The following is a 22,500-nucleotide window of genomic DNA, read 5'->3' as shown; positions in this document are numbered from 1 at the left end:
GTGGTCAGGGTTGCTGTGGTTTTCGTTGGATTTCTAGGAGTAGTCTTTGGAGGTCATCCCACTTTGGGGGGAAATTTTCTTTGTTCAAATTATTTGTTCTTTTGTTTACTTTTTTTTTTGTTATCACACAGTGCATTGTCCTGTATTGTCTTCAAGCTTTTCATGAACTCTTGTGGCATTATTATTATTATTATTATGATTATTATTATTTGAGTGATAAGTGTTGTTGTTGTTGTTGTTGTTGTTATTTTTGTTTCTGTTTGGGTTTCTGTTTTTTACTTATTTTTGTTCAAAAAAGAAAAAAGACCCTTACAATTAATTTTTATAACTTCAGCAGCTTTATAGTTTTCTATACTTGACTATGTGTGTGTGTATGTGTGGTGGGGGAAAGAGAAAAAATGTAAGAGATTTTGTGATTTAAACTTGTCAATGGTGTATCGTCAGCATGGCAGGCAAAATGCTTGGTGGCATGTCATACTTCTTTGTATTCTGAGTTCAAATTCTGCTGAGGTCAACTTTGCCATTCATCCTTCCAGAGTTGATAAATTAAGTACCAGTTGAGTCAACGTAACTGATTCCTCTGGCTCCTTGAAATTGCTGGCTTTGTGCTAGAATTTGAAGCCACTATTTTCTTGTCAACAAACTTTACGATACAGTTCTATATTTAAGAGATGAGAAATTATGTGCATTATTTACATTCAATGGATATTTGTCCTCATCTTGTTTGTTGTTAACACAACGTTTCGGCTGATATATCCTCCAGCCTTCTGGGGGAAAATACCTTAGGAATGAGAACCTAGGTTCGAAATTTCCCCAAGGCACCTGAAGAAGGCTGGAGGGTATATCAGCCGAAACGTTGTTTGGCTTTCCGAGTAAAATTTCGACTCTCATTTCTAGCAATCACCGGTGCTATTTTGCACCCGCATTTATTAATTCCTTTTTGGTTTTTTAATTGCTAATGAGCCACCTATATTATATTGTGTTTAATATATCTTAAAATATTAACATATCATTATAATATCTTATTGTATTGATATATATATATGAATATATATATATATATATATATATATATATATATATATATATATATATATATATATATATATATATATACACACACACACACATTCACACACACATGTGCATGTGTTTGTGCTTTGGTTTCCCCACAATAAAAGTGATAAATAGAATAAGCTCCAGATGTAAAGTAAGTACAAGGGCCCTTTTTTTTCTTTTTTTTTCTTTTTCTTTTTTTTTTTTTTTTTTACCAAACTCTTCAATACATTGTCCCTGCAAGGCCACAATCCCATGACTTGAAACAAGTAAAGGCTAAATGATAACACATATACATGCACAAAATATGATATACATATATATATATATATATATATATATATATATATATATATATATATATATATATATATATATATATATATATATATATGTGTGTGTATATATATAACTTGTAGATTGGAATAAAATATTAAATACTGGGTTTGATGGATGAAAATTTCGGTCCACCCTTCACTCTTTCTATTCATGTTTTGAAGTTTACTGTATGAAATTGAGATGATTTTTATAAAATCGGAATGAGTGAAGTGGGAAATGAAACAAATCAAATTAATCATGTTTCAAAGATTTATTTTTTAATTTTTTTTTATGAACCACTATTGAACTTCAAACAATTTTTGAACCTCTACTCTGTTTCCAACAAAAATTTTAATCTCCATAAAATATTTTCACTTTCATCCAGTCACTTATTTATTTTAAACTTTCGTTTGGGTTTTAATTTCGGACCCTGTAACCTCATTATCCATTATTTGGAATTAAAGCAGTTTTAGCATTTAATATTTCGAAACAAAAATGAAAAATAAAGAAATATTTAGGTGGAGAGAAGTTCAAAATTAAAATCATCTGTTTTTCATCCTTGTTTAATGGTTATTTTCACATGTTTGCATGGGTTGGACACAATTTGTTGAGGTAGATTTTTTTATGGCCAGATACACTTCTTGTCACCAACCCTTGCCTGTTTCCAAGCAAGGTAATATTTTCCCATAGTTAGACTTGTTCACCAAAGTCTGATAATCAACAACCTCATTTGAATGATGGTGGCACTCATTTACAAGATATCGAGACACAGTTATACACAAATTCATGCACGCGTCACACACACACACACACACACAGGATGGACTTCCTTCAATTTCCGTCTTTTAAATCTATTAACAATGCTTAAGTTTGTCTGAGGCTATGGTAGAAGACACTTGCCCAAGGTGCCATGCAGTAGGATTGAATCAAATACCACATGCTTGGGAAGCACGCTTCTCAACCACATGTCCCCATCTGTGCCTGTATGTAATTAATTTCATCCCCAATTCTTTCTGGCACAGATTTAGTCTAGTCCTAACTTATGGGAAAACAACTAAGAGCTGAAAAAGGAAAATGTAATTAGCAAACATAGCGAACCCATAAAAAAAAAAAAGGATGAGGAGGTGGGGAGCGTTAAACTGGTAACAATGATAGGGATGGTTGGTGATGGTTCAAACAATAGCATTAACAAAATAATTAGGGTAAAGAAATAATCTTTATGTAGTCTGATAACTGCAAGCACTCAGGTGCCCAACTGTTTACTCCATTAAAAAATTGCGGGGCTATATGTCTTAATATTGTTTCTTTTTTTTTTTTCTTCTTTGGTGGGAGGGGGGTCTCTTTTTTGTTTTGTTTAATAGAGATATAGTTATATTAGTACAACTATGAAAATGCTTGAAGCAAATTTTATTGTATCCTTCAGAAGCTGACAATTCACTTTTGCTCTAGGCCCTGGCTTAATTAATCATTGGCATAAATGTGGAGAAATTTATTAAAAATATGTTATATAAGAAGGGAAGAAATATAAATAATGATAATAATAATAATAATAATAATAATAATAATAGTTGCAAGAAGTGCAAAAGATTGTTTTAACTGGTCCGTCACATGTATTGAGAAGAGCATTTTCATTGTGCGAGTGATTACTTCCCATGTATTTTAATTTGTTTTTTGTTGTTTTTTTTTTGTTTTTTTTTCACATAACTTCATTTCATTTTGAAAATGAACAATCTGGTGTATTTAGTTTAATGGCCTATCAGTGAATGCAGTGAGGTTCTTTGCCCTAGGTGTTGGGAAGGCACTCGGCAAGAAATGGAAACAAAACTGAAAGGAGAAAAACTACTACTACTACTACTACTACTACTACTAATAATAATAATAATAATAATAATAATAATAGTAATAATAATAATGATAAACAAAAATGCCCAACAAAACATAATTATAAGTAGGGTCTTTTTTTTGTATTTTTTCTTTCCAGCTTTCATAAAGTGACTTACATGATTGGTAGAAACCCAAACCAGGTGGATTACGTCATAGATTCAAGTAACTTCATCCAGAGCAGTTACATCTCTCGAAATCATGCCAGGGTTGTCCGTCAGCCTGGGAACATCCATCGATTATATGATGACAGCTTGAATGGTGTCTTTGTGAATAATCAGAAGATCTCAGGTAACCAATTGCCCCTTATCAGCCTATCTTTACCATAAAATCTCACACCAAAAATTCATCGCACTCAGTACTTCCGTACTTTCCCTTCTCTTACTTAGAAAAGCACAGTTACGATTTCTGACGCTCCCACATAATTCTCTAAAATTCCCCATTCTTTTAAGAATTACATATGTTTCAGTACATTTCTCCAGCACTATTTGGTTATTTGGGCACTGACTTCTTAGATATTTCTCTCTCTTTTTAGGACTTTTTTTTTTTTGTGGGGTGGGCGGGATGACCGATATGTTTTGGAGTGTGTGTTTATTTATCATTTGGCAAAACTGAAATAAATAAAGGCATATACTTTTGCTGTCACAGTGTTTTTTTTTTCCTTTTGATTTTTTTTTTGTTTTTTGTCTTTTGATGCTGCAACTTTATTTGGCCATAAGCTACGTGTTAAAACAAACAATTTATATCCCTTCATATAAACGCCTGATACATTTTTCTGCATGATTTACTTCATAGATGTCTTCTCCAATCATTAAACAATTGCTTAATAAGTAAGAAAATTCTTGGTCAATAACGTTTGCAGCGTTTGTTTGATCTGTCAGTAGTGGACTAATTGATTTCCATTAACCTACTAATGATGCTTATCTTTACACACTATTCAAGATTAAGTTGACGTATCTTAACGTTTTTAGGTGTGGCCATATTAATTCAGTTTCACACACACACACACACACACACACACAAACACAAACACACATTTCAAGATCCTTTTCTGTGTTGTAAGTAATGATTGCTTTACAGAAGCCACTTCCATTTTCCTGCTTTATGTAATTAGAGCCTTAATGGGTCAATTTTTGAAAAGATACATTACACACAAACACACACACACACACACACACACACACACACACATAACACGCATGTATGCATGCATGTGTATAAGCAGACAAACAACACATAAATCCAGTATTCACTGTTGTCATTGTTTCCCTGCTGTTTCTCTGCCCCCTGTTGTATTTGCTTTGGCAGTTTGAGCTAGACTTGCTCAGCAGGTCATATCTGTGTGTGTGTGTATATATATATATATATATATATATATATAATTGTGTGTGTGTATATATATCCATACATGCATACATGTATGTATGTACATACATACATACACACACATGCATACCACACACTTCTTTCATACACCCACCCAGTTTGGCTGTGTGTATATATATATATGTGTGTGCATATCTGATTCTGTATTTCTCATTATAGTTGTTGTACAAGTTAATTGATGTCTCCAGATATTTTAGAGATATTAGATGAGAAACCATCAATATCCTATGTTGGAGAGTGAACATATGTATCTCTTGTATGTGTATATGTAATGTGTGTGCAAACGCTTCCGTACACACACACGTATATAAATGTCTGTATTTAATATCAATTTATTATATTTAAACATAGATAAATGAGCATGTTTGTTTATTACATTTGTTTCTCTTTTCTTATTAACATAGGTTTAAAAAAAGAAAAAGAAAAAAAAATCTATCAGTTGGCTGATAATTTTTCTATAACTTGTTTATCATTCATGGCTGGACTGATAACTGTATTTCTTTCTTGTTCAGATTTTAAAAAAACAAAAAAAAACAAGTGAAGATATGGTCTCTTGCCTATAGCTTGCCAAACAATAGTGCTTCATGGATTGAATCCATTTGTGGCTTATCCTAGCTCATCATTCAAAAAATACAAAAGTTCATGAAATGTGTGTATGAGTGTGTTTCTTGTTTGTTATTTGCTGGTTTAATACTTTCAGACTTCATGAAGAAAATGGTCAGATTCTTTTCTGTGTTCTCCGCTCTGTTAGCCATCAAATTCTTCACTGTCACGTAGTTGGAGGGGTTTGGCAGGCAGAAGTGTAAAGAAACAAGGGCTTTACCTCCATAACATTTGTTTCCAAAGAAGTTGCTTTTTCCTCTCTTTTTTTTTCAATCACCACAGCAATCCCTGTATTTCCCTAGTGGGCATTGTGATTACTTAGAGTAAAAGGTTGCTATATGTAAGGATTTTTCTCACTGGGAACTGGGTTAAAATGAAAAACAATTTTATGACTGGATAATGGTAACCTTAACTATAACAGTGCCTTGTGTATGTATGAGAGAGGGGGGGGCAGAGGGAGAGAGAGAGGGGGAAGAGGGAGAGAAGAAAGAGATAAAATACAATATCTGTTAGAATGCTGTGTCATGTCAGAGGGACAGGTGACTACACTGAAGGGAAAGAGATGAAGGATGACACTTTGATTTCAATAAACTTCTGATTGAATAGCAGTGCACGGTTGGTATGCAAAGGAATTTTACAGAGGATGATTGCTTCCCGCTTGCACATGTCAAATCCAGCAGTGTTGCGTTTCTCACAAGAACTAGCAGTGGAGTGTTGCACTACTGTATTTATCAAATACAGTGGATGCTGCTTCTTGCAGTCACTTTGGTATGGAGCCTTTTAAACCTTTTGTTACTTTGTTTCTTTCTAAACAATATTGTTTAGCTTTCAATTTAATTTTGAAAATAACAAATGATTTTTAAAAAAAAGAAAGAAAATAAGAGTCTGGCTCTGTAGTACAAATGTCTTTTTTCATAAGTTTTGACGTTCTGAGTTCAAATTCTGCCAAGGTCGACTTTGCCTTTCATCCTTTCAGGGTCGGTAAATTAAGTACCAGTTGTGTACTGGGATTGATCTAATCGACTGCCCCCCCCCCCTCAAAATTTTGGACCTTGTGCCTAGAGTAGAAAAGTTTTCATAAGTTTTGAATTAAAACCTTCCACTAATATTTTATGGTGGCATGATATTTATCCATTTCTGACCTACTTAATTAGTATTTGTTTCATAAGAGTGTTGACCCAGAGGCATTTAACAACTTCTTTGGTATAAATTTATAACATAGTTCTTCAAAGAAATTCTTAATACAATGTTTATGGAATCAACTGAAATTCATTCCAGTGTACTACAAAGCAGCAATGTGAACAAAGTTTTAATCTCCCACCTAAATTCTTATCTCTGTCTTAATCCTTTCTAATCTATTTACGCCATGTAGTCTTCTTAAAACTGTTTGCCTACGAAACTTTACACAAACTTTTCATACACGAAACCTCATGTCTTTGGTAATTTGTAAAATCACATTATTCCATTCTGACAGTAACAGTAAGGTCACATGTTCAAAGATTATGAAAGATCAGAGTTTTTTTCTGCTTCCCTGGAAAACCCATTTTCCAGTTGCTTCAACAACATGAGGAAAATGAAATAATTAAAAAATAATAATGTAATAATTATTTAATTCTTTATTGCCCACATGGGGCTAAACATAGAGGGGACAAACAAGGACAGACAAAGGGATTAAGTCGATTACATCGACCCCAGTTCGTCACTGGTACTTAATTTATCGACCCTGAAAGGATGAAAGGCAAAGTCGACCTCGGCGGAATTTGAACTCAGAACGTAACAGCAGACGAAATACCGCTAAGCATTTCGCCCGGTGTGCTAACGTTTCTGTCAGCTCGCCGCCTTATAATAATGTAATAATCACACAGTCATGTGGGTGTGACTGCATTGTTAAGAAGCTGGATTTGCAACCACATAGTTTTTGGCTCATAGTGACACATTCATCATCATCTGGTACACTACTAATGACAAATTACTGCAAAAATTTTTGCTTAACATGAGAAGTCGTTAAAACAATTTAATATTTACTGATTTACCATAAAGGAAGCTTTTGCTTCCTAATCGGATTAGGAGTTACCTGTCTTAGTATCTGGTGCTAAGGAGAACAAACAAATGAGTTTGAAATGCACCCATGGGTCTAGTAGAGGGCATCCTGAGCTGGCTGTGTGGTTTAACACCTTTTTGTCTGGAACAAGAATTTTTTCTCCATGACAAACTGCAATGAAATGCCCTTTTAAGTTAAAATATATTCAAACTGGTTTTAAGTGTGTGTGTGTGTCTGTCAGTCTGTTTCTCTCTTTCTCTCTCCCTCTCTCGTGTGTGTGGGTGTATATATATATATATATATAAAAAGCAAGGTATGAATAATGGTCATTATTTTCCCTTTGTTACAACAAATTTGACCTACAGCTGTTGCCAGTAGACATTGTTGGTATGTTACTGACAGGTTTTCTCAATTGGTCTATTGATCAATTAAGAAAAATTGAGTCGCTGCTATCTCTAGTGATTGAGTGTCCATCACCGATGAAATCAAAGAAGATCAAAATCATGTGATATGGTGGTCTTGACACTGGAGTTGGTGGGGAGTTATCTCCCCGCTAACAAAAATGAACAAACAAGTGTGCATTCTGCACCAAAAGCCTGTATGAAATTTTCTCTCACAGTAAATACCACAGTAAAGTTTGTTCTAACAGAACGTTTAAGTAGGACTATATATATATATGTGTGTGTGTGTATAGTGTGCATGTCAAAGTTGATCCCTGCAGGATCTGAACTCTGAACATAGTGATGCAATACTAAACCCTCCTCAATGAAAAACATGAACATTTCATAGCCTCTCATTCATTCCTATAATATCTAAAAGCCTTTCAAGTATGTATAGAAGGTTGGGGGGGGGGGGATAACACATTTGAATTAGAAGTTCCATTTTGAAACAATCTTTCATGATGTGGTATTTATAATTCATTAAAACCTCTTTGAACTCATCAAAAATCTCTGTGACTCTTTTTTTTTTCTTTTTTTTTTTTTTTTGCTTTGCTTGTTATTAATATGTTTTTATGTTACCAGCATCCTATTTCCTTTCTTTCATTTTCTTTTCTCTCTGTTTGTGTGTTTGTCAATTCATCTTAAGAGCACATGCTAATCAATTTTGAATAAATATTTACTGAGTTTGGCATACATAATTGATGCGAACTCCTGTACAAACATTTGAGATAAAACTGAGCATGAGCGTTTGTCTTAAAATATTGAAATTCCCAAGATTTTTAGGATTTGCTTATTTAACATACTTTCTGGAATATTTTCCTCATTAAAAATTGTGATCTCAATCTGTACCAGCTCTATGCATGTGTGTGTGTGTGCATATTCTTGTATTTCTCTTTATGTAATACAGTTTACTTAGCTAAAGGTGCTGCACAGAACTGTTTTAGCATGAAGTTTTTTTTGTTTTGTTTTTTTTTTAAGGTGTCTTCCGTGATTTTTAGCCATCAAAATAATTATCCTATTATGATGGACAATTTAATTGCACACATGACTGGCATCAATTTAGAAAAGGCCTGGTCATTTTCACTTAATGAACTTAATTAATACTAAGAAAGAACTTATGCCAGAATAACATTTCATCATCATCGACATCATTTTCATCACCACTGTTATCAATATCATCAAATTATTATCATTATCATCATCATCATCATCACCATCGTTGCTTTCATCACCTGCTTTATCATCACCATTGTTATCATTATCATAAAATCGTTATTGTCGTCATCGTTATCTTTATTATCTACTTTATCATTACTATTACTGTTAAAGTTATAATTATCTTCATCCCTGTTATCATCCTCATTGTCTTCATCATCTCCTCCATCATCACTATTGTTATCATTATCAATTTGTTATCTTTTTTCATCATCACCATTGTTTTCATCATTGCCATGAGGAAAATGTCCGGTACATCATCATCATCAGAGTATACTAGTTCTGTTTACCAAATGCGAATCTGGGAATACCTTGACCTAAATTACAACAAGGGCATCTATTAACATCATCGGCTTCATTGTCATTGTTGTTGTTGTTGTTGCCTGCATTTTCACTGCCACTGTTGTTTTCATCATTGTCTTCTGTATCATCATCACCGTTGCCATCGGCAAAGACTTCTGTACATCGTTATCACCAATCAAAGAGAAAGCTCGGTTCCGAGTTATGTAAAGAAAAACCTAACTCTATCTTGGCCACAGCTAGTACCAATACATCATCGTCATTGTCACCATCATCATCACCAACAACAACAACTGAACTAGTGGAACATTGGTGCACCAGTGTTTAATGTTTAACTAACATAAATAAGAATAAAACTAAAAATAAAAATTGCTGACATGTAAATTTCCTTCTCTCCTCCCTCCCTCCCTTCCATGAATTTGAGCTTGAGATCATACTGATTTATGAGCCATCCCTGTCACACTGGCTCAATATGGCTTGTTAGAGAGGATGCAGCTTTTTTACACTTATACCCAGGAGTAGTGGAGTTGATTACATCAACACCAGTGCTCAACTGGTACTTATTTAGACATTGATGATAGGGATGAAGCACTGAGGAACAACCTCAGGATGCTGAACCTTTCAGACGAGATGACAAAGGACTGAGATGTCTGGTGCCCTGCCGTAGTCAAGAAGACCCGTGCTCCAAAGCATAAGTGTTGAGGCCAGTCCCCCTGGTGGAGAGGACTGGCCTGCAAGAGTCCTGTGGCAGTGTCATGTAAAAAGCACTTGTGCCGGTGCCACATAAAGACGCCCATGTGGTGTCACGTAAAAGCACCCAGCATGCTTTGTAAGGTCGTTGGCATTAGAAAGGGCATCTAACTGTAGAAACTATGCCAAATCAGACTTGCTCTACTAGAAATTAAGCTACATCCTCAAGTGAAAGAAAATCTTCGTTAAATATTATTTAACAAAGATTTTCTCTTACCTGAGGACTTAGCTTAATTTCTGCATTGTTTCAGAAGATCATTTTCATTTTGCATTAATGCAGACATATAAGTAATTTATTTATGATTAAATATAATAAATATGAATTACCTTTACATGCTTTAAGTTATAAAACAATTTGTCATGATATTTGAATTTTGTTATAGTTTAATAAATATTCATCATACTATTTCTCGGCCGTTTATAACAAACACATACACATACATGCACTCATGTTCACACACATACATGCATTTGTGTGTATTGTGTTTATTCTACCTCCTACCACCACTTGACACCGAGTGTTGGTTTGTTTTCATCACCATTAAGTTAGCAGTTTTGGTGAAAGAGTCTGATAGAATAAGCACCAGGCTTAAAATATAAGTACCAGGGTTGATTTGTTTGGCTAAAACCCTCCAAGGCAGTGCTCCAGCATGGCTGCAGTCCGATGAGTGTAATAAGTAAAAGATAAAAAGATAACATTAGTACAAGTTTTTTGCATTACTGCTTTTCAGCTCAACAGAATTGTTTCTATGTAAATTGCAGGCTTACATAGGTTTTTAATAATGTGAGACATTTGGTCAGATCAAAAAACTGGCAACAGATGAGAATCTAAAGTTTAAAATTAAATGGTTAATAGTAAATAATATGATAGTGTAATGAAAGAGTAAGCAGCCACACTGTGGTGTTTATAAATGGACACTGTGCTTTTTGTTTAATCTATCTCTATTACCTGATCTTATCTCCAGATGTCTTATTTAAATGGTTTGTTAAAATATAAACCAATTTAGGTTTTAAAACATTAGCGATCTCTGTAATTTTCTGGTTTCGTTTTGATCAGAAAAAAATATATAATGATATAATAATCTAAGGGTGTGGACTTGAGTGTGCAGTTAAGAAGCTCTCTTTGCAATCTCATGGTTTCAGGTTCAATCCTACCGCACAACATTTCAGACAATTGATTTCTACTACGACCCCCCCACCAGGCCAGCTAATACTGTGTGAGTGTGAACTTGGTTGATGGAAACTGTGAAAACCTGTCGTATGTGTGTGTGTGTGTGTGTGTTTGCACACACACATATATATATATGTGTAAATGAGTGCTGAGCATGAAATTTATGGTAGCCCTCATAGTATGTTCATGTACAAACCTTGAGAACATAATGGACTAGATGTGTGATGCAAAAGTGTTAATTTACCAATCAAATAGGCTCTCTTCATTATCTTACATATACAAAATCTTACATCAGCATGTGTGAAAGACCTTTCAAAAGTGGTTAATCAAATCATAAATCTGCTTTTAAATATATATATATAAGTGAAATACCACAGCTTTAACAAGCTGAATTTGGCTCATGATTGTGAGGTTGAGGTTGAGGTTCCTGGTTGTGTGGTGCGTCCTTGGGCAAGACACTTTATTGCATGTTGCTTCAATCCACTCAGCTAGTACAAATGAGTTGTATCTGTAATTCAAAGTGCCAGCCTTGTCGCTTTCTGTGTCATGTCAAATCTCCATTAGAACTATGTTAAGGGTATGTGTGTCTGTGGAGTGCCTAGCTACTTGCATGTTAATTTGACGAACAGGCTGCTCTGTTGATCAGATCAAATGGAACACTCATCTTCGTAACCGATGTACAGAGTAAAGGAGTGTCACCCTAATTTTAAAGCATTCATTTTAGCATTTAACCCTATTTTTTTAGCACTCAGTCATAAGTACATCCACCTCAAAACTCTTTTGTAACCTCTTTAATGAGGGAAAATACTGCATTAGAAATCTCAGTTAAGTAGACACTCTTGTATGAATGAATTTTACTTTGCTAATTTTGGTAGCACACTCAATGTATTTTTAGGAACCAACTGGAAGACTGTATTCTTCTGTCCTAGCTTCACACCATCCATCTGCACTGAAATTATTTCTACGAAGCACCTCTGTCTGAAGACTGCTTCCAAGAATAAAACTTTAAGTATTTGAAGGCAAAATGGCAAAAATTAATACATACATCACACACGTACACACACACACCTATATACATAGACAAACATGTTTATACACACACATTTCTGTATGTTTATGTGTAGTTAGGGTGCTGAACTTGTAATCCTAAGATTGTGGTTTCAATTCTGGGACTGGGCAATGTATCGTGTCCTTGAGCAAAACACTTCATTTCCTTTTGCTCCAGTCCCCTCATCTGGTAAAAATGAGTAATCCTGCAACACACCAGCATTTGGTCCAGGAAGGAATACATATGCCAGAGAACCTGGAAGACTGACCCCCATGGCCAACCATATATGGATAACTTAGAACATTTGTACACATTCTAACACAAATATGTTTGAGTATGTGTGTATGTGCCACTGGAGAGAGGTGGAGCCTGCAATCTGCATTGCAGCTCACCTCTCTTAGATTTCTGTAATTCCATGTTAGAACTCATAAAAGTTAGAGGAAACACTTCAGCCCTTCTCTTATAGAACAGCATATCTTGTGCCGGGGGCTTGGGAAAATATATCTGAGACATACACAACACAGAATTTGGATGACTTTCTGTAGTGCTGAGTGATGTGTATTATGATGACCTGACCGAGGTAAACACATAAAACGATGACAAAGTTTAGAAGGAAATATATACATGTTTTTATTTAATAAAAATATGCTTTAGCTTCACTGATTTAACCTACGAGTCTGTTTACTGTAGACGGGGAAATTTATTTATAAAGCTATCTGCAAACATGCTGTCTCAACACTTCAAACACAGATATATAAATATGTTTGTGTGTGTGTGTGTGTGTGTTTACACACAAATAATAAATGCATGTACAAACATACATATGTATGTTTGTATATGTATCTATCTTTATATACACTGTATGTATGTTGCATATACATAGATATATAATTTTTTTTATATACGTATATTACATATATATATTTCTATACACATACGTACACACACACACTATATATATATATATATATATATATATATACAGACACATGTATATTACCAATATATATACATATATACACATGTATATTACCAATATATATATACATATACACACATGTATATTACAAATATATATATATATTTATGTTTATATATATTTATATATACCCACTCACACACACACACACATATATATTTATATATGTTTATATATATATATATATATATATATATATATATATACTCTCTCACACACACACACACACATATATATATATATATATATATACATATATTGGTGCTTTGTGGTTACATCACCATGCACACACACACACACACACACACACACACACATACACACGTATAAATCAATAAATAACAACTTGGAAATCGTTGATGGCTACAAGCTTCATCCTGAGTTTACTAAAGTCATAATTACATTTCCTTAGGTCAGTTTTTGGCAAATAGTGTTTTTGCGTTATATGTGTGTATGTGTTGGAGAGAAGTGCTGTTTATCAAATCTGGGCAATTCAATATAAATTCCTCTTCCTAGAATACACTTACAGACTCTTTTACATGTATATCTGTGTTTCCACCAAATTATCCAGCATTACTTCATCACTGCCTTCAGATTACTGTGCATGTGCTGGTGAAATCTTCATTTCACATCTACTTTTTTCATGCCTGCATGGGTCAGAGGCAATTTGTTGAGTGTCATTTTCTACAGCCAGATGCCCTTGCTGTGTTACCAATCCTCACCTGTTTTCCAAGAAAAGGTAATATTTCCCATGACCTGACTTGGTTTTTCATGGAAGACTGGAAATGAACTACCTCACCTGCATGACAATGATGCTGATCATGTGATGTCTAGACAACAGCATACACACTTACCCACACACACACACACACATGCATATGTATGTGTGTGTGTATATACATATATATGAATGTATATATATGTGTGTGTGTGTGTATATATATATATATATATATATATATATATATATATATATATATATATATATAATATTTGTGTATACATGTATATGTATACATACATATGTGGAGGCGCAATGGTCCAGTGGTTAGGGCAGTGGACTCGTGGCCAGAGGATCGCGGTTTCAAACCACCCTGATGACCAGCAACTTTGCTAATCATCTTCTTGTCCCTCTCTCTCTCTCTCTCTCTTTCTTTCTTTCTTTCTTTCTTTCAGCTTAATTTCATTTCGTATGGCTTTTTTGGTAAATGGTGTTACTGTTTAGCTGTTCAGCTCTATGTCACCCTGGTTTAAGCAAACGTGTTGATCAAAATGTTCAACCCACCTTTTTCTGTTGACGGTGGAGGATGTTGGATTACATTAACTGTGTGTTCTTCCCTTATTGTATGACAGTGTATGATTCGAGGAAGATTTGGCTGCTAAATATGCAACATTCAGTTTCTCTATTAGAATAAAGACACCTGCATTAGCCCATCATTTAACTCTGTTGATACCAACCCACCTGAGACCACCTTTGGTTCTATGACAGGAATTTCCTGTTGTAAAATTATACAAATTGAAACCTTCTAACAAATTTCAGGTTAATTTATGTTCCAAATATCAGTTTAATAATGACAAAACTATTTTACTAAATTCTCCATTTTTCAAAGCTAACTGAAACAAAAGCAGTATTTTTCAGAAGAAATATGGTAAGCAAAGGGTTAAAGTTTTGCTCGAGACACCAGACTAATTATAGCAAAGTGAGACACTTTTCTAAATCCGTCCAAGTTCTTGGTTATTTTCACTATTAATTAAAATGTGTAGACGAGTATATTTCGAGAGAAGCTATGGTGTGATGAAAGAGTTAACAAAGCACTCTTACTTAAAATTTTGACGGAAGATTTTAATTTGAACTTGAACATTTTAAAGTGGGTGGTATTAAAGAATCAAAAGCGATCTTGAGTAGGTGTGGATCGGTTTCAGAAGGTTTAATCTTGGGCGGGAAGATTTCTGTTTTTCTTTCACTTTACATTTCAGAAAATAGAGATAAGAACCAATCTTCTAAATCCTTGTGTTTTCAGAAAAGTATTAGCTTTTAGCTACTCTGCAGTAAAACATTAAAATTAAAAGAGAAAAACAAATATTAAATTAAAAATTATTGCATGTGATATTTTCTACATAAGTTTTGACATTTTTCCATGCAGGTGGAATGAAAGTGCAGAATAAATAGGCCAAGCCCAAGGAAAAATTTGGAAATGTCAAAATTTTATAACTAGTAAGAATATATTCTATTACTCAATTTCTTCAAACTAAAATAATTTTGCAGAGAAATATTGTTAAAATTATAAAATGGTATTTGCGTTTATGTAGTTGGAGTTTTATTGCAGAGAAGGATAGGGGTATGGGGGGACAGCTGGAGAGTTGTAAGTTTGGCAATTCTATAGCAACGTGGAGTGAATATATAATATTTGTAGTTAGTGAGTTGTTGTTATTGCAAATCTTGCAAATATAGGAAAATGCATTTTCAGTTGTGTACAGACATATCCAGATGCTTACAGATATATCCAGATGTGTAAGGACATATCCAGATGTACAGATACATCCAGATATTCACTGAAATATCCAAATGTGTACAGATAAATCCAGATGTTTAGATGTATTCAGTTGTGTACAGACATATCTAGATGCTTACAGATATATCCAGATGTACAGATACATCCAGATATTCACTGAAATATCCAGATGTACACAGATACATCCAAATGTGTACAGATAAATCCAGATGTTTAGATGTATTCAGTTGTGTACAGACATATCTAGATGCTTACAGATATATCCAGATGTACAGATACATCCAGATATTCACTGAAATATCCAGATGTACACAGATACATCCAAATGTGTACAGATAAATCCAGATGTTTAGATGTATTCAGTTGTGTACAGACATATCTAGATGCTTACAGATATATCCAGATGTACAGATACATCCAGATATTCACTGAAATATCCAGATGTACACAGATACATCCAAATGTGTACAGATAAATCCAGATGGTTAGACGTATTCAGTTGTGTACAGACATATCCAGATGTGATTGCTTGACCTGTTTGGAATAGCAGTCAAACATCCCTCAAATTACATCCTACCTTCTTAGAAAATGGCACTCGATAATAAGGATTTCTTGAATTTCCTGTTCATCAGCTAACAACAAAAAGACAGGATGATCATTGATATGGATTGGTTTGTCTACTCATTCAGCATTGTCCTTGGGCTAAACAACAACAACAACAAGCTAATAAAAGTGCCTTCTATGCTGTCTCTCAACCACCTACTAGAAATAGCAGCCAAACCTCCCTAAAATCATGCCCTGTTGTCTTACAAATAGTCAAGGTAGTAAGGAAATGACTTCATGATCTCAGCTAGAGCATCTTCGAATATAAACCTGCTCAATCAGGGTTAACAGTAACTATCGCTGCTGCTACTGCTACTACTACTACTACTACTGCTGCTACTACTACTACTACTGCTGCTGCTACTACTACTACTACTTCTACTATATTCTATAGCCAATGCAATGACCATTCTTCATCTACTGAACTGAAGAAAATTTTTTTTTTTTTTTGACTGCTTGCAACCATATTATGTCATTAACCTACCTGCCTTTTGAGTAAAGAGTGATGAAGGGCTCTAAACGTGTGTGTGTGTCTTATATAGAAGGGGAATTGTAAGGGAGACACCATAGCAAAGGTGGTCGAGTTAATTGTTGGTGGTGGTGGTAGCAAGGATTGAAATAGTGGCCTACTTTCACCAACATCCCTTTAAAAAAAAAAAAGAAAAGAAAAATCATGCCGAAGACTATGGTAGGCAGAGATGGCTGTGTGGGGGTGGGGAGGGGGTCTGGATAGAGTGTCCATGAATTATGTAACAGAATAACAGTAATTTCAATTTCTTGCCTCTTAAATCTATAGTCATCCATCACTCTCTTCTCTTCTCCCTCCGTCACATATACACACTGTCTCTCTCTCTCTCACACACACACACACACACACACACACATGCACTCTATCTCGCACGTGCATATGCACTATCTGACATACACATACTATCTTGCCAAACACATGCACACCATCTTGCACATGCAACACACACGATCTCGTGCATATATGCACTATCTATCACATGCATACTCTCTCCCTCTCTCTGTCTGTCTCTCTCTCTCTCTATCTCTCTCCCTCTGTCTGTATCTCTGTCTCTCTCTCTCTCTCTCTGTCTCTCTCTCTCCCTCTCTCTCTCACGTGCCCATCTCGCCTCTGTCTTCCCTCTTTAACTTTTCACTCATCTCTTTTTTTGTTTGCTCCCTTTTTCCCCACACATTTGACCCTCCCAACTCCCACACTTCTGTCTCCTTTTCTCTCTCTCTCTTCTGTTTCTTTCACCTTTTTTTTCACATCTCTACCTCTCCTCCTCACGCCTTCCTCTCTCACACACCTATAACACCCTCCCTCCTATTCCTCCCCCTCTCTCTCTCGCTCTGCACACCTCTCTCTCTTTCACTCCTTTCTCACCTATTCCACATCCCTGTCTCTTTCCTCTTTCACATCTTCTTAAATTCTCCCCTCTGTTGCCTCTGCCCCACCCCCCACATTTCACCCCCCCCCCACCTGCAAACCATCCCCTGTTTAAAAGTGACAATGAACCACCATAAGGGCTGCACTACACAAACAGGGTTATCTCATACTGAACCCAGTAAAGCTGCCAAACAAGTATTTATCAAATTCTTCACCTTAAACCCTTTTCTTCCAAACACACACACACACACACACACACACACACACATGCAGTTCCCTATTCTCCCCTCATATACACACTGCTTATTTCTAATTCGTCACTTTGGTACTCCTTCCTCTACCAAGAGGCAAGTGGCACTGTGTTGGCACTCAGGTGTGATTGCGCCAACTCTCTTTGAGATTCTTCATCTCTCTCTCTCTCTCTCTCTCTCTCTCTCTCTCTCTCTCTCTCTCTGTGTATAATTTCTGTTGTCAAATGTACACACACACACACACACACACACACACACACACACTGGTATTTATGTACATGTGCATGCACAGTTATCATCATCATTATAAATGTATATATTACACTCAAAGTGAAATACACAAATGAAGATTTTCATTAAAATACATGCAAATACATTCAGGTGAAACACACACATGCCATCACTTTCTCTCTCTCTCTCTCTCTCTCTCTCTCTCTCTCTCATCTTTCTCTCTCATATCTTCCTCGTATCTCTCTCTCTCTCATCTCTTTCCCCTATCTATCTCTCTCTCCCTCTTTGTTCTCCTATTTCTCTCTCTCCTGTCTCTTTTTCTACTCATCTCTTTTTCCTATCTCTTTCTCTCCCTCTCTTATCTTGCTCCTTCTATCTCTCTCTACCTCTCTCTCTCCCCTCCCTCCCTCTCTCTCTCCCCTCCCTCCCTCTCTTATCTTGCTCCTTCTATCTCTCTTTCCTATCTCTCTCTACCTCTCTCTCTCTCTCCCCTCCCTCCTCCTCCAGCTTGCTCTCTCTCTCTCTCTCTCTCTCTCTCTCTCTCACACGATTACAGAAACCTTTGTCCATGTCCAGTTTCCATTTCATTCTCAAACTCATCTTCATTTGCACAATCTCTCTCTCTCTCTCTCTCTCTCTCTCCACCTCTTCTCACTTTTTTTCTCACACATACCTACATATGCACAAATATCTGTACACACACATATACGCATACACACGCGCATTCATATGTACATACATAAATACACACATGGCCTTACACAGAAAATTGCCTGGTTTGCACACCGCGTGTTATATTGGCAAATGCGCTTACATACTTTGTAAATGCTGTAAGTCTACACACCAACACATTACTTTACCTTTCTCTCTCGCACATATACTCACACCTATGCTCACGTTCACACTGCATGTGGTATACACAACCTCATACAGCACATTATAGGGTCACACATGCACATACATACACAGTTCTTCCTTTACACAAACTCTCTCTCTTTTCCTCACATCTCTTTCTTTTTCTTCCATCTCTCTGTCTCCCCCCCCCCCCTCTCTCAAACTCACACAGAGCACTAGTAAAAAGATCTCCATGAGACTTTTGCCCTCATATTGCAAACACTTAGAACTGACCAGAAGCCTGGAATTACCAAACCATTCTGACAACTCTGCAATAAACTCAAAATATCTGTTGTTAACATTTGGGGTTTTTGTATGTTTTTTTTTTGTAGCTCTCTCTCTCTCTCCTCTCTTTCTTCTCCATCTCTCTCTAAACCTCTCTCTGTTTCTATCTCTCTCTCTCTCTATCTCTCTCTCTCTCTATCTCTCTCTCCCTCTGTCAATTGCTTTCACTGCTAATAACTTTTAATGGACACCTCCAGTGTCTATTATATAAATGCTGCCTTTGTTCACTGTGATTTTCTGCTCTTTCTACCTCCACCACCCCCCGTTCACCCCTCTCACTTTTACAATACAGCCCCTCACCCCACTTCTCTCTTTTACAATACAACTCCCCCCCCCACCTCTACACCTCTATCTGCTACAATAAACCATTGTTACCTCAGATTTCTCTTATGTTCAACCTCTGGTGTCTATCAAATTGATTACATATCCTATGGAATTTTCTTCAGTTTTTTTTTTATTTTATTTTGTTGTTGTTGTTGTTGTTGTTATTATTGTTGTTGTTTTTTGGTTTATTTCGTTGTGCTACTTTAACGAGAACTCGATTATAGATTCTATTCGATGTTTCGGCTTTCTTTTTCCTAATGGACTTTTGTTGTGCGCATCGGTGTATATTTTAATGGTCGTGAGAAAGATGGAGGGACGGGGGTAGGAGATGGGGTGGGGCCGTGGTGGTGGCAGTCGGACGGACATACTGTAGCAAGCAGTGTAGAGGTCACTCCATGCAAATTTTGAATTTTGAAGCCTGCTGTGGTCAACTGCATCTTCGCTTTTCTTCCACATCAACCCCACACCACAACACAAGCATTATCATTATTATTATTATTATTATTATTATTATTATTATTATTATTATTATTATTAAGGCGGTGAGCTGGTAGAACCATTAGTGCGCTAGACGAAATGCTTAGTGGTATTTCACCCATCGCTACATTTTGAGTTCAAATTCTGCTGGGGTCAACTTTGCCTTTCATCTTTCCAGGGTTGATAAATTTTAAGTACCAGTGAAACACTGGGGTCGATGTAATCAACTTATCCCCTCCCTAAAATGGCTACCCTTGTGGCAAAATGTGAAACCATTATTATTATTATTATTTGATTACCTCAACCCCCAGAACTTGAATGAATCTCCAAATTTATTTTCCCCATATCCTTTACTAAATCCAGAATTCATTGTTCCAATACTAAGGATAAAGGGTAAAGACCCCACTTCAATCATGAATGACCATGGGATTGCACCTAGAAAGTTCTCCTCTTAGGCACAAGTCCGGGCAAGGTTGTTTATGGAAGACCAACAGTCGCCCATGCATCCCAGCCTCTTCTCTCCATGCCAACAATGTTGTCCAAGGGAAAGGTAAAGGTAGCTACAACTTTTACATACACACACACACACACACACACACACATACATACATACATACATACAGGTGGACGTGCAAAAGTAGGTATACAGTTATGAAAAAAAACATACAATACTCATTTATTTTTATCGAAAAAATTAAAAAGTTTCGATAAATGTATTATTAAGATTAACGACACTGAAAATATCAAAATGAAGCTAACTTAATTCTTTCGATAAAAATAAATGAGTATTGTACATGTTTTCTTTTTTCATAACTGTACACCCCCCACCACCACCACCACCAAGTATATACGCACACGTGCGCGTGCAACAGGCTTCTTCCAGTTCCCATCCACCAAATCCACCCGTAAGGCTTTGGCTGACCCAAGGCTACAGTAGAAAACATTTGACTAAGGTGCCACGCAAGCTACTTACCACACCCCCCCCCACCTGTACCTGTTACATAATCATGATTCACCTTACCTTCTCTGTAACCATTCCAAATACATTATTGATATTATTGTTCTCTCGAAACTACCTTCATTTAGTTCTAATGAATATTTCTTGTTAGAGAAGACTTACATAGTCTATTTCTTCATTGGCACTTTCTTCTTTTTCTTTTTTTCTATCTTTTATTTGCAGTGTTTTTCCATAAATTTGTTTTCTCTCTCTCTCTCTCTCTCTCTCTCTTCCTCCCCCTCACTCTTCCTCTCTCTCTCTCTCTTCCTCCCCCTCACTCTTCCTCTCTCTCTCCCCCTTTTTCACTCTCCTTCCTCCCTCTTCTCTCATCCCCACTCTCTCTAAAGAAAAAAAAAATCAAGGAAATACAGAACTGGAATCTTTCAATTAAAATTATACTTCTATTTAATAGGCGTTTGATTTCAGTTTAAGAAAAAAAAAAAAAAATCTTTTCTTTCAATTTTTAAATTTTTTTTTATTTGAGACCATCACCCTAACTTCGTTTTGCTTTATGAAGACACATCTTTTTATCATTTCCAAATTTGAAACATTATTAAAGGAAAGTAAATCAAAATTTCCATCAAAGCTCTACAGAAAAAAGCCATCTTTTTCTTTCTTTTTTTCTTCCTCACTTTTTATCACCCCCCTCCACTTTTTGCCATTTTATGAATATTAAACTAGAAAGGAAATGTCTTCAGAGATGGTAAGCCAATAAAAGCGGTTTTAGGTAGTCTACATTTTCAAATTCTATTATTATTATTATTACTATTATTATTATTTTGTTTGCTTATTCTGCTTACTTTATCCAAAGTTATTGTTGCATGCAATAATATGTTAATATTCAAATTTACTAACACTAATCCACTCACGGTAGCACAGAATAAAATGGCTGTAAAATGCAAATGGAATTCTTATGTAATATTTTCTTTTTTACTTCTCCCTTCATCGGGTTAACCATTAGTTTGTGAGTAGAAGCTGGTAGATTGAATTTGCTCAGAAAACTATTCACATGTGTGTTTGTGTGTGTTTGTGCAGCTATCTTTGAGAGTAGTAGCTCCCAGTATGAATGGTTCAGACTGTGTATCCATCTGACTCATACCAGCATGGAAGTCAGATGTGAAATCGTGATAAAATCACATGTGTGTGTGCTGACATTGAAGTCTGTGATTTCATTTGAAAAATTTTTTAAGAACTAGTGTTGTGTCAACAAAAAAAAAATATATGGCATATTTGATGGCCCAGAGATGCTTTTTTTTTCTCCTGAAAAATGTCTCGAAAATCTGTGGGTTGACTATTACCTTGTGAGTAGAAGCTGGTAGATTGAATTTGTGCAGAAACCTA

The 22,500-nt window shown here is 35.6% G+C and overlaps 1 protein-coding gene across 19 annotated transcripts in view; it reads left to right on the top strand.

Moving 5' to 3' along the window:
- LOC106875384 (uncharacterized) overlaps positions 1-22,500 on the top strand; it is a 425,794-nt gene that overhangs the window by 275,906 nt on the left and 127,388 nt on the right. For 11 of the 19 annotated variants that reach the window (XM_089338016.1, XM_089338011.1, XM_089338009.1 and 8 more), the window contains one exon: positions 3,356-3,546. The exons of 3 other annotated variants lie outside the window; for them this stretch is intronic. Coding sequence is in view for 11 of the 16 variants with exons in the window: in XM_089338006.1 (XP_089194132.1) it covers positions 3,356-3,546 (191 nt within the window). In the remaining 5 variants the exon portion in view is untranslated. Of the gene's footprint in view, positions 1-3,326; positions 3,547-15,332; positions 15,404-22,500 lie in introns of all 19 variants that reach the window. 5 more of the 19 variants (XM_089338015.1, XM_089338008.1, XM_089338004.1 and 2 more) reach the window with 2 other exon arrangements.

Source organism: Octopus bimaculoides, chromosome 20 (assembly GCF_046866305.1).
Source record: "Octopus bimaculoides isolate indiv1 chromosome 20, ASM4686630v1, whole genome shotgun sequence".
Lineage (NCBI taxonomy): Eukaryota > Metazoa > Mollusca > Cephalopoda > Octopoda > Octopodidae > Octopus > Octopus bimaculoides.
The sequence above is the reverse complement of the archived record's forward strand: the minus strand, read 5'-3'. Positions and strand labels throughout refer to the sequence as shown.